The following is a 13,728-nucleotide window of genomic DNA, read 5'->3' as shown; positions in this document are numbered from 1 at the left end:
TTTAGCATAATCTTTGGCAGTGATGAAAAGTGACACTTCTTTTCTTTGTATGGTGCCCTTTTGGGACAATGTATTACAACAAGTATTAAAATAGGATGTACAGTATTTTCAGTATCCCTTTGTTAATAAAATGGACACCATTATCGAGTTGTCATAAACAAACACATCCATTATCTGATATTGCCAGGCAGCCATGAAAAGAAAATACACAGGACTTTGTTGATGCAAACACAACACTACTGTTTTACTGTAATACATCTTGGAGATGTTATAGATCCATTTAGACCCCCAGTGAAGTCTATTAGACTTCCTGAGTACTTCAAAGCTAGTAACCATCTGAGGGTGCCATCTGAGGATGTGCAGGAAGTTCTCCATCCTAATAGTCTGTGGAATGCATTAAAAACCCGCAGCACCCGAGAGGAAGCCACCAAACTATGTATCTGTTTACATTTCACACCACTACAGACCTGCAGGGGAGTGGGTGCACGTATATCCTAATTCTCCTTCATAGGAAAAACCGTAGATACAAATCAACACAGCTCGAGGAAAAACACAGAAAAAAACAAAAATAAAACATCACAACAGGTTGGGTACAGGATAGGTTGAGTGGGAGACCAGCAGAGTTGAACGTCAATGAACCATGCTGGCAAGGAAGAATGATTGTCAAGTGTCATAGAAGCGTGACATCCTCAATAAAAGGTTGTTTGGCTCTGCAGTGTGAATTAGAAGCAATAATTAGCTGAGTGCTGGTACCCTGTTCTTGATGGTTCAGTGGCGGTCTGCAGAGAGGGAACAGGGGCCTACTTATTTGAAAGCATCTTCCGTAATGGATGTTTTCTTTTTGTCTTGTTACAAAGGGTCTGTATGTGGTTGCGTTTACGAATGCAGTTTTATCATTATTGTTTCGGGCCAAAGAAACGTGCACTTTACAAATACAGTGTGTGCAACATGCTGTATTTGATGTGTTGATGTGACAATTCAGTAGCATTCAACTTTCCTTGGCCTCGCTGACTGAGCAAAGCCTCCTCTCTCAGTCCAATAGCTGCTTTTCAAATGCGAGTTTCAGGCAGTCGTCATAATCTGAAAGCTTTGGCCAACGACAGCACGTGATATGTGCCCCGCTAAACGTGCAGCACTTGGGTCTGTCCATCCCAGTGCCCTGCCTCTCTCGCTCTCTGTTTGGGATTACTATAAGTCCTTGGTGGGATATGTATAATTCCAAACACAGACAAACAGCAGCAACATCACTTCTCTGGGCCAAACAAGTGAGCAGAGACACTGGGCCAGTATAGGTACAGGATAAACACTCTCTGGGGGACAATGATACCCTCATTCTCTCTGATGAAAATCCCCCACAACAGGATTGGTCCACATCTCCAGAAGATAGCACGAACAATGAAAACAGGAGTAGGAAGAAAACATAAGGAAGAAATAGAATGTTAGATAAATAAGGCTGCTGCCATGTAGTAGACTGCACTAGTATTCGCAAAGTAACATTCCCAAAGCTCCTGTTCATAATAGCCCATAAAAGCTAGCATACAGCCACACTATACTGAATGGAACAGGGGAATGATATTTAGTCTGATAGTGTTTGTGCAAATAGATTGAGTGCAGGGCATGGCTGCCTTAGTGTGTTTATCCTCGCGAGGTGTGTGTGTGTGTGTGCGAGCCAGCCATGTGTCAGTGATAGAGAGGATAGATAAGTCTTATCAGCTGAGGTAACATCAGTGCGGGACCACCAGCGGAGGAGCGGTAACGTGTATCGACAGAAACCTCACAGGCTTGGGGCGGAAATGTGAACTATGATGAACGTTGACAGAGAGGGTACAGGGTGCTGGCAGGGTACTAGCTACTTCCCGGAGACAAATCTACTGCACAAGGAGTTGGTGTATCAGATTACAGTGTACTTGGAGACACCTTTTCAATCTCTTTAAAAAAATATATATATAACTTGACAATCATCTAAATATTATAGTTTGTCTCTGCTTATTTTCTGATTGTAGATTTTGAACTGTAGCATATGCATGCTGAATTCACCTTCACTTTTCACCATAGCTGAGGGTCTACCGCCCCCTTCTGGGGATGTTTGGTGTTGCTCTGTGTTTCACAGGCGGTACATGACAGACAAACATAATTAGGCTAAGACCACTTGGCATTTGCATATAGGTTTGGAATTTGAGGACGAGCCTGAGGTAATGATCCTACATGTCAGTCTGGTTATTCAGCCAACAGGACTGAAGAAAACGAGACAATAACACACTCAGTCTTTGTACATACAGTATATTGAATTATTATTTTACAAGCATATTTACAGTGATGAGAGACAAAGATTGGAATAACTTTAGTTGAAGAGTTATGAAGTGGTGTTCAGTCGCGTGTGTGCGCTCATGTGTGATAAAAGTGAAATGGGCTTGATGGCAATGTAGAAACTCAAATAACTCAGTCAGGATGCCCACTACACTTCCACACCTAGATGCACACTCAGCTCTTGCAAAAGGCGGTCTCTCTCCAGCTCCAACAGGGAAATTTGAAAATTCTTCTCGCTCACCTCCTGCCAAAATAAAACACAGGAAAAATTGACCTAATCTACCCACTCACATGAATCAAAAGAACTGAAGGAGGATGCTTTAGTGCTAGGCTGTAAAATAAACAAGCCAGCACACCCGTTAGCTCTCCAAGACCAGGGTTGGAGATCAAGGATAAAGATACTAAAGGGGTTCTCTCTCACCTGTACCAGCACCGTGTTCTGCCACCGTAGCTCATGGTCTGATACCTCGACCCCGTCCCTCTTCGGAGAGGAGGGACAGCTGGTTATGTTGGGCTCAATCATCAGACTACCCAGAGATCCATTCACCCTCTGGATCTGAGACCGCAGGAGGCACGATGACACCCCCTGTACAGAGGGATAAGTTTAATATCGACTGTACGGTTTAAAGACACTTGTTAGCTTGTAAAGACATATACAGTTGAAGTCGGACGTTTACGTACACCTTAGCCAAATACATTTAAGTTCCTGACATTTAATCCTAGTAAATATTCACTGTCTTAGGTCCGTTAGGATCGCCACTTTATTTTAAGAATGTGAAATGTCAGAATAATAGTAGAGAGAATGATTTTATTCAGCTTTTATTTCTTTCATCACATTCACTGTGGGTCAGAAGTTTACATACACTCAATTAGTATTTGCTAACATTGCCTTTAAATTGTTTAACTTGGGTCAAATGTTTTGGGTAGGCTTCCACAAGCTTCCCACAATAAGTTGGGTGAATTGTGGCCCATTCCTCCTGACAGAGCTGGTGTAACTGAGTCAGGTTTGTAGGCCTCCTTGCTCGCACATGCTTTTTCAGGTCTGCCCACACATTTTCTATGGGATTGAGGTCAGGGCTTTGTGATGGCCAATACCTTGACTTTGTTGTCCTTAAGCCATTTTGCCACAACTTTGGAAGTATGCTTGGGGTCATTGTCCATTTGGAAGACCCATTTGCGACCAAGCTTTAACTTCCTGACTGATGTCTTGAGATGTTGTTTCAATATATCCAAATAATTTTCCTACCTCATGATGCCATCTATTTTGTGAAGTGCACCAGTCCCTCCTGCAGCAAAGCACACCCACAACATGATGATGCCACCTCCGTGCTTCACAGTTAGGATGGTGTTCTTCGGCTTGCAAGCCTCCCTCTTTTTCCTCCAAACATAACGATGGTCATTATGGCCAACCAATTCTGTTTTTGTTTCATCAGACCAGAGGACATTTCTCCAAAAAGTACAATCTTTGCCCCCATGTACAGTTGCAAACTGTTGTTTGACATTTTAATGGCGGTTTTGGAGCACTGGCTTCTTCCTTGCTGAGCGGCCTTTCAGGTTATGTCGTTTTACTGTGGATATAGATACTTTTGAACCTGTTTCCTACCGCATCTTCACATGGTCCTTTGCTGTTGTTCTGGGATTGATTTGCACTTTTTGCACCAAATTACGTTCATCTCTAGGAGACAGAATGCGTCTCCTTCCTGAGAGGTATGATGGTTGCATGGTCTCATGGTGTTAATACTGCATACTACTGTTTGAACAGATGAACGTGGTACCTTCAGGCGTTTGGAAATTGCTCTCAAGGATGAACCAGACTTGTGGAGGTCTACAATTATTTTTCTGAGGTCTTGGCTGATTTCTTTTGATTTTCCCATGATGTCAAGCAAAGAGGCACTGAGTTTGAAGGTAGGCCTTGAAATACATCCACAGGTATGCCTCCAATTGACTCAAATTATGTCAATTAGCCTATAAGAAGCTTCTAAAGCCATGACATAATTTTCCAAGTTGTTTAAATGCACAGTCAACTTAGTGTATATAAACTTCTGACCCACTGGAAATGTGATACAGTGAATTGTAAGTTAAATAATCTGTCTGTAAACAATTGTTGGAAAAATAACTTGTGAAATGCATGAAGTAGATGTCCTAACTGACTTGCCAAAACTATCTCTCTCTCTCTTTTGACAAACATATCAAGACTGTTTCAAGGACAGCTTTTGTCCATCTACGTAACATTGCAAAAATCAGAAACTTTCTGTTAAAAAATGATGCAGAAAAATGTATCCATGCTTTTGTCACTTCTAGGTTAGACTACTGCAATGCTCTACTTCCCGGCTACCCGGATAAAGTACTAAATAAACTTCAGTTAGTGCTAAACATGGCTGCTAGAATCTGGACTAGAACCAAAATATTTGATCATATTACTCCAGTGCTAGCCTCTCTACACGGGATTGCTGTTAAGGCAAGGGATGATTTTTAAGGTTTTACTGCTAACCTACAAAGCATTACATGGGCTTGCTCCTTCCTATCGTTCCGATTTGGTCCTGCCATACATACCTACACATACGCTACGGTCACAAGACGCAGGCCTCCAAACTGTCCCTAGAATTTCTAAGCAAACAGCTGGAGGCAGGGCTACCCATGTGAGAGACACACTCGGTCTCAACTTTTAAGTCTTTATTGAAGACTCATCTCTTCAATGGGTCCTATGATTGAACGGAAAGGCACTGGAGTAACGAACCGCCCTTGCTGTCTCTGCCTGGCCGGTTCCCCTCTCTCCACTGAGATTCTCTGCCTCTAACCTTATTACAGGGGCTGAGTCACTGGCTTACTGGTGCTCTTCCATGCCGTCCCTAGGAGGGGTGCGTCACTTGAGTGGGTTGAGTCACTGACGTGATCTTCCTGTCTGGGTTGGCGTCCCCCCTTGGGTTGTGCCATGGCAGAGATCTTTGTGGGCTATACTCGGCCTTGTCTCAGGATGGTAAATTGGTGGTTGAAGATATCCCTCTAGTGGTGTGGGGGCTGTGCTTTGGCAAAGTGGGTGGGGTTATATCCTGCCTGTTTGGCCCTGTCCGGGGGTATCGTCGGACGGGGCCACAGTGTCTCCCAACCCCTCCTGTCTCAGCCTCCAGTATTTATGCTGCAGTAGTTTATGTGTCGGGGAGCTAGGGTCAGTCTGTTATATCTGGAGTATTTCACCTGTCTTATCCGGTGTCCTGTGTGAATTTAAGGACACTCTAATTCTTTCTTTCTCTCTCTCTGAGGACCTGGGCCCTAGGACCATGCCTCAGGACTACCTGGCCTGATGACTCCTTGCTGTCCCCAGTCCACCAGGTCGTGCTGCTGCTCCAGTTTCAACTGTTCTGCCTGCGTCTATGGAACACTGACCTGTTCACCAGATGTACTACCTGTCCCAGAACTGCTGTTTTCAACTCTCTAGAGACAGCAGGAGCGGTAAGAGATACTCTGAATGATCGGCTATGAAAAGCCAACTGACATTTACTCCTGAGGTGCTGACCCTTGACATCCACTGTGATTATTATTATTATTTGACCCTGCTGGTCATCTATGAACATTTGAACATCTTGGCCATGTTCTGTTATAATCTCCACCCGGCATAGCCAGGAGAGGACCGGCCACCCCTCATAGCCTGGTTCATCTCTAGGTTTCTTCCTAGGTTCTAGCCTTTCTAGGGAGTTTTTCCTAGCCACCGTGCTTCTACACCTGTATTGCTTGCTGTTTGGGGTTTTAGGCTGGGTTTCTGTACAGCACTTTGAGATATCAGCTGATGTAAGAAGGGCTTTATAAATGCATTTGAATTGATTTAACAAGAAATTTGTGGAGTGGTTGATAAACAAGTTTTAATTACTCCAACCTAAGTGTATGTAAACGTCCAACTTAAACTGTATATACAGAATATGCAAGCTCAGCTTGAGTTTCCAAGGCATAAAATTCCCATTTAAAATTTTAGTTAGACTGCTTGTTTTATTGTTTGGTGCCAATATGGAGAACAATTTGCGAAGTTCTGTATCTCTGTCTATCTGTGTAAAACAATCTCCCTGTAGTAACTCACCTCTCCTCCCCACACCTCTGCCCTAGCTCCAGCCCCGGTGCGCACGTTAGCCTGCCTGGATCTGTTGTTCTCCAGTCTATGACGGTACCATAGTCGGGCTTGCTCCAGAACCTGCAGCCCGGTCCACAGAGAGTCCTGCTCCCTCTCCAAGTTCTTTAGCCTCTTAATCTGAGACAACAAGAAGTGAGATTTAGGCAACATTCAAATTCAATTAGCTTTATTTTCCATATAGGAGATTTGTGTTGGAAAGGGAAGTTGGTAGAGCTACAAGTATGTTGTGTTGGATATGGAAATAAAGTGTAGATGAGTTGCCTACTACTGTGCGACTGTAATACTATCTTGAGGCTTTTGCCAGGAAGCTGTGAGGAGCTGGACTAAACATGTGGGAATTTGTCATCGGGGTGGCTGTTTGCAATGGAGTCCTGCTGCTCTGCTTTTCGAAGACTAAACATGGATCTGTATCCATGACACTAGAACTACCTCATGAAACAAGGAGTGAATAGAGTCATTTTAAGCAATGACAAAAATGTAAGAGTGTAGCCTTATGTGTGTAATGAAGCTCCAGATAGAACCTGGGGTGTACTAGTATTTATGCTGCAGTAGTTTATGTGTCGGGGGGCTAGGGTCAGTTTGTTATATCTGGAGTACTTCTCCTGTCCTATCCGGTGTCCTGTGTGAATTTAAGTATGCTCTCTCTAATTCTCTCTTTCTCTCTTTCTTTCTCTCTCTTGGAGGACCTGAGCCCTAGGACCATGCCTCAGGACTACCTGACATGATGACTCCTTGCTGTCCCCAGTCCACCTGGCCGTGCTGCTGCTCCAGTTTCAACTGTTCTGCCTGTGATTATTATTATTTGACCATGCTGGTCATTTATGAACATTTGAACATCTTGGCCATGTTCTGTTATTATCTCCACCCGGCACTGCCAGAAGAGGACTGGCCACCCTACATAGCCTGGTTCCTCTCTAGGTTTCTTCCTAGGCATATGGCCTTTCTTGGGAGTTTTTCCTAGCCACCGTGCTTCTACACCTGCATTGCTTGCTGTTTGGGGTTTTAGGCTGGGTTTCTGTACAGCACTTTGAGATATCAGCTGATGTAAGAAGGGCTATATAAATACATTTGATTTGATTGGATACTATTGGCTGGTGGTACTCAATACAAACTCAATACAATAGCTTGTGTCTATGACGCTTGGAATTGATTGCTTCATTGTAACTCCCTCTCTCATTTCATGTCGAACAGACACTGGCTATCTATAATCGCAGCTACAGTTCTCTACATAATCCTATGTGAAATAAGACCATGTGAAATGCACACGCCGGCCTTCCTGCCTTGATACGCTCACTTTGGTAATATGCAGAACAGACTGTACTGTGCAATAAGTCAGTCAGTCAGACAGAGACATGGTGTGCATTCACGCCAGCATATTTTACCTATGAATCTGTCAAATTGAAGCCCCTGATAAGTATCAACACGCACCCACGCACGCACGCACACACACACACACACACACACACACACAGGTCTCACCCATAGGTAGAAGCGTAGGGCGTCAAGACTGTAGAGGCTGCTCCGGAGAGGGATGATGACCATGGTGTAGGACCCAGGGGCTGGGCACTGAGGGTAGGCCATGGGAGAGCCCTACCTCTGCCAGCCCAACACAGCCCTTGTGCCCTGTTGATACAGCCCTACACACAGCCCTAGACTGTTCTACGTGGTCACACGTTGTCCTGCTCAATCCTACACAGCTCTACTTCTCGCTAAACAGCAGTACAGACAGCTAGGGAACACAGCAGGCTTCGTCTGAACAGGACAGGAACAAATAGAGAGAATCCGAGAGAGAGAGAGAGAGAGAGAGAGAGAGAGGGTGTGAACAAGAGTGGAAAAGATTCCACGTGTCATTGTCATGACTGGATTATTGACAGATCCACCAGAGGGGACTGAACAAGGCAATGGAAAAAAAATGATGGCAGCGACAGAAAACAGGAATTGGAAAAGTGAGCCTGGGGTATTTTTTTGACTGGGGGGGGGGGGGGGGGGGGGGGGACACAGGCATGGAGATAGCAGCCTCTTCCCCTGCTCCACACACTACATCAAAAACATCCCCTATCGAAACAGAGGAGTACAGACTGAATGGGTGTAGCCATGCCGTGAGGAGTTATCCCTGGTTTCAGGCAAACAGTTTCGCGTTTGTTCTGTTCTAACATGTCATGGAATGTGACTTCACTTGAGCATAGAGATCACACAATGCAAAGTACCATAAGGTACAGTACGCTTAGGTCATTGACTGCTGTCAGACGAGACTGACGAAAAGCTTTAGGCTTTCATGATTCTGCACTCTTAGATAAAAAAGGGTGACAAAAGGGCTCTTTGGCTGTCCCTATAGGAGAACCTTTTTTGGTTCCAGGTAGAATTTGGGTTTCATGTAGTACCCTCTGTGGAAAGGGTTCTACACGGAACCCAAAACGGTTCTATTTGGAACCAAAAGGGTTCTACCTGGAACCAATGAGGGTTCCTCAAAGGATTATCCTATGTGGACCGCCAAAGAAACTGTTTAAGTTACAGATAGCATTTTGTTTCTAAGAGTTGACACTAGTATGCATTACTTTAAAAATAAAAGGTTGTTTTTAATGTGTCAATTTGTTTCTGACAACCCTGTAAGCCTGGTTTAAATATGTAGAATACACTATTTATATACAGTCTGAACAGAGCAAATTGACACGGCACGCAACACGCTATCACTCCCATAGAGAAGAAAATCTATGATTACCATGGGGTTTTGCTGCAGATGCCCCCTGGCAAGATGTAACCTTGGTCCAAATGTGACCATGGCACAGAGAGCGGTTGGGCCCCATTTTGTTTTTACAAGGGTCAAGACAATGTAGCCTACTGTGAAAGCACATCAATCTAAACCTCCTCTTAAGTGTCATCTAAATGATGAGTTGAGTGATTGACAGCTCCATGACTACAGCAAGGGAATGTGTAAACAGGCTAATTCAGACGAGGAATGCTACAGCAAATAGAACTATATGTTCCCAATTTTCAAGAGGGTTTGGTACAAAACAAGAATGTCCTGGGTTCCTCCCTATACCATACATAGAGTCAATGGGCCCCTCCCTTCCATTTGCTGGCAATGCAGTGAAGCATTGCGTCCAGCGGATAGAGATAAAGCTACTTGTTGTAACGGTAGTGCCTGTTCACTGCTGGTAGCAGCTAGTTCACATATGACGTTTTCTAACTTTCCAAACAAAGTTGTACCCTTTTACAACCACTTGGGGGCAGTAAAAGAGTACAATTCAGTGCAGGCTGGTTGAGTTGGTTCAATGCCAATCGAAGATTTCCCAGGACAAAACAAATTGTCTCAGGAGGACTTGTTCTGGAGATGTCGAGGACAGGGTCTTTAATCTCCAACATAATCCTAAAACTAAAATCAACTAAAATCAACCAGAGTCAGTCTAGATCAAAACAACAAGGAATATGCTGACACGTCATTGGGCCATACTCTAAAATCTTTGAAATGTCAGGCGAAAGAGAACCCTTGACTTTGAGCCACGCTATGTCCTGTAGGATTCCAGCAAGATAAACAACATAACTCTGGTCTGCACCATAGAAATCAAATCAAAGTTTAGCGTACACAGATTTGCAGATGTTATATCGCAGGTGCAGCGAAAAGCTTGGGTTTCTAGCGCCAACAGTGTAGTATTACCTAGCCAATACAAGACAATACACACAAAGTCTAAAAATCTAAAAAGAAAGAAATTAAGAAATTACAGAACGAGCAATGTCTACCGTTCAAAAGTTTGGGGTCACTTAGAAATGCCCTTTTTTTGTCCATTAAAATGAATTAAAATCGATCAGAAACAGTGTAATGTTGTAAATGACTATTGTAGCTGGAAATGGCTGATGTTTAATGGAATATCTACATAGACATACAGAGGCTCATTATCAGCAACCATCACCCCTGTGTTCCAATGGCATGTTGTGTTAGCTAATCCAAATCTATCATTTTAAAAGGCTAATTGATCATTAGAAAACCCTTTTGCAATTATGTTAGCACAGCTGAAAACTGTTGTCCTGATTAAAGAAGCAATAAAACTGGCCTTCTTTAGACTAGTTGAGTATCTGGAGCATCAGCATTTGTGGATTTGATTACAGGCTCAAAATGTCAAGAAACAAAGACCTTTCTTCTGAAACTCGTCAGTCTATTCTTGTTCTGAGAAATGAAGGCTATTCCATGTGAGAAATTACCAAGAAACTGAAGATCTCGTACAACGCTGTGTACTACTCCCTTCACAGAACAGCGCAAACTGTCTCTAACCAGAATAGAAAGAGGAGTGGGAGGCCCCGGTGCACAACAGACGACAAGTCCTCAACTGGCAGCTTTATTAAATAGTACCCGCAAAACACCAGTCTCAAGATCAACAGTGAAGAGGCGACTCTGGGATGCTGGCCTTTTAGGCAGAGTTGCAAAGAAAAATCCATATCTCAGACTGGCCAATCAAAAGAAATTATTAAGATGGGCAAAAGAACAGACACTGGACAGAGGAACTCTGCCAAGAAGGCCAGCATTCCAGAGTTGCCTCTTCACTGTTGACGTTGAGACTGGTGTTTTGCGGGTACTATTTAATGAAGCTGCCAGTTGAGGACTTGTGAAGCGTCTGTTTCTCAAACTAAACACTCTAATGTGCTTGTCCTCTTGTCCCCCCCAGTTTTATCATTGGAATGTGATACAAAACAAGGCAATGGTTGGTTAATTTCCTGGCACCACTCCACCAGGGCCCTCAACCTCTTCCCTGTAGGCGGTCTCGTCATTGTTGACAATCAGGCCTACCACTGTTATGTCGTCAGAAAACTTGGCGATTGAGTTGGAGACCTGCGTTGCCACACAGTCATGGGTGAACAGGAGGGGGCTGAGCACGCACCCCTGTGGGGTCCCCTTGTTGAGGATTAGTGTGGCGGAAAACACCCCTAATTAAATCATAGCCTCAGGGCTTAAACAGTTCTCTCTTGCCCTAAAGCAAAGATAAAAACAAGAGTATGAAACTCAAACTGTCTTGATGATGACTTATCCTTTGTTTGCTTTTTCTCTGTCTGTTCTACTTTACTTGTCACCAAACATTATTATTACCAAACCCCAAAAGTTTTAAACGTGCTATATGTTGAAGATTGCTAATGCATTAGCACTGTAACACACCACTACTCCCAAAGCACTCATCATAGTAGCGACTTCTGTCCACTACCTCTACTTGGTGATTTAGAATTGGCCCCTGCTTCCTGTATAGCTCTCTCAAACAAGCACATACAGATTCCAAACATAAATACACACAAGCAACCACAGAGGTATGCACACACTTGCACACATACATGCCATTGGTCAACCCCGCAAGGACCTACCTGATCTTGAATCCCCAGTCAGTCCTCCAGTGAAATAGAAATCACTGAGGGTCTCTTTAACGGAGGTGTAATTTAAACATTATTCTGGAGCAGATAGCCAGAAGAATCTTTCGCTTTCTCTCGTCTCTCTTTCTCGCTTTGTCTCTCCCTCTCTCTCTTTCAGTCAACCCTGCTCACTGCTCAAGGACCATTGTTCCAGCGAGTAGGTCCGTGGAGTCCTACACACACAACCCCATGTAATGACCTTGACAACGCAAGGTGAAGCGAGCAGTGAAGCGAGCCATGAGACAGGAGGGGCTCAGTCTGTGAAGGGAAGAATCTTTCGCTTTCTCTCTTCTCTCTCGCGCGCTTTGTCTCTCCCTCTCTCTCTTTCAGTCAGGTTCATAAGATCAGACTCACTCCAGACCAGAGCTATTTGAGTGGTGATGAGCCCACTTGACAAAGTCACCATCAGCACCCTACCTCCCTTTAACAATTGAGCGGACCCCAGCACAGGGTCTCTCTGCCCCTCTCCCTAATGTTTCCCCTTACAGAATACACTCAGTTATCTGGATGTATTCTCTCTTACTTTAACCCAAGGGTGTCAAACTCAATCCATGGAGGGCTTAGTGTCTACTGTTTTTTGGGGGTTTCCCTTTCAATTCAGACCTGGACAACCAGGAGAGTTCTTTACTAATTAGTGATCTTAATGAATCAATCAAGTGCATGGGAGGAGCGAAAACCTGCCGACACCCGGCCCACCGTGGGATGAGTTTGACACATGCTTTCACCCATAAAGCCTCATCATCACCGCTGTCCAGCAGTTCAAGCACACTCCATCCAGCTGGAGGAGAGAGGGTCCTTGCTAGTTGCACGCACGACCACACTCACCTACGCTCACACGCTTACACATACACACGCAGGCCTGGGCCCTATACACTGTGACCAGATGTAAACCAGATGGGGTCCAGATGAAGATAAGGATAAAAACACACCATAGGAATCATAACAGCATTTCACCTTACCTCCAAAAGACAATGAACAGACATGCTATTCAAGGCTAGTATGCGTGAGAGCATTTGGGTCTGAAATGTACACATTTCGCCCCAAAACTTTACCTCCAACCTATGTTGGATTACATAGGTAAAGTAGAAAATGGGCTATTGGTTTAGGGTGTCATTAAGTCAGGGCTAGAGAGTCACTTCCCATCATCCACACACGTTGGGAAGAAAGCAAAGGCTAGAGTTATCTCCTTGGCCCACCGACACAAATACATTTACTGGAAAAACGCCTTTCAAAGAGCAGGGACCTCATCACCTTAAACCACAGACACACTGAAAATAACAGACGACTCGGTACCCTAAATACAGACACACACACCTGTATACAGTGCATTCGGAAAGTATTCAGACCTTGACTTTTTCCACATTTTGTTACGTTACAGACTTATTCTAAAATGGATTAAATCTTGTATTGTGTGCATCAATCTACACACAATACCCCATCATGAAAAAGCAAAAGCAGGTTTTTAGACACTCTTACAAATGTATAAAACCAAAATAATTTAAATATAACATGTACGTAAGTATTCAGACCCTTTACTCAGTACTTTGTTAAAGCACCTTTGGCAACGATTACAGACTTGAGTCTTCTAGTCCTTGCCGCTGAAAAACATCCCCACAGCATGATGCTGCCACCACCGTGCTTCACTGTATGTATGGTGCCAGGTTTCCTCCAGATGTGAAGCTTGGCATTCAGGCCAAAGAGTTCAATCTTGGTTTCATCAGACCAGAGAATCTTGTTTCTCATGGTCTGAGAGTCTATAGGTGCTTTTTGGCAAACTCCAAATGAGCTGTCATGTGCCTTTTACTGATGAGTGACTTCCATCTGGCCACTCTACCATAAAGGCCTGATTGGTGGAGTGCTGCAGAGATGGTTGTCCTTCTGAAATATTATCCCATCTCCACAGAGGAACTGTG

The 13,728-nt window shown here is 44.0% G+C and overlaps 1 protein-coding gene across 1 annotated transcript; it reads right to left on the bottom strand.

The window, feature by feature from the left end:
• Nucleotides 1-2,262: 2,262 nt before the first annotated feature.
• Nucleotides 2,263-12,081, bottom strand: LOC109896398 (suppressor APC domain-containing protein 1). Its single transcript, XM_020490652.2, has 5 exons — nucleotides 11,771-12,081; nucleotides 7,907-8,179; nucleotides 6,377-6,544; nucleotides 2,729-2,893; nucleotides 2,263-2,551 (listed from the first exon to the last, which is right to left on the bottom strand). The coding sequence occupies exons 2-5, from the start codon at nucleotides 8,006-8,008 to the stop codon at nucleotides 2,456-2,458; spliced, it is 531 nt and encodes a 176-aa protein (XP_020346241.1). The 5' UTR covers nucleotides 8,009-8,179; nucleotides 11,771-12,081; the 3' UTR covers nucleotides 2,263-2,455.
• Between the last annotated feature and the right edge of the window lie 1,647 nt (nucleotides 12,082-13,728).

Source organism: Oncorhynchus kisutch, linkage group LG9, assembly GCF_002021735.2.
Source record: "Oncorhynchus kisutch isolate 150728-3 linkage group LG9, Okis_V2, whole genome shotgun sequence".
Taxonomy (NCBI): domain Eukaryota; kingdom Metazoa; phylum Chordata; class Actinopteri; order Salmoniformes; family Salmonidae; genus Oncorhynchus; species Oncorhynchus kisutch.
This window is presented reverse-complemented; position numbering and strand designations above follow the sequence as displayed.

Excerpts from the sequence above, each read along its gene's own strand:
- LOC109896398 (XM_020490652.2), bottom strand. The coding sequence starts at position 8,008 with ATGGCCTACCCTCAGTGCCCAGCCCCTGGGTCCTACACCATGGTCATC. Across the intron at positions 2,894-6,376 it reads CAGAGGTGTGGGGAGGAGAG|GGGGTGTCATCGTGCCTCCT; the intron begins GTGAGTTACTAC and ends CCCTCTGTACAG. Across the intron at positions 2,552-2,728 it reads AGAACACGGTGCTGGTACAG|GAGGTGAGCGAGAAGAATTT; the intron begins GTGAGAGAGAAC and ends TTATTTTGGCAG.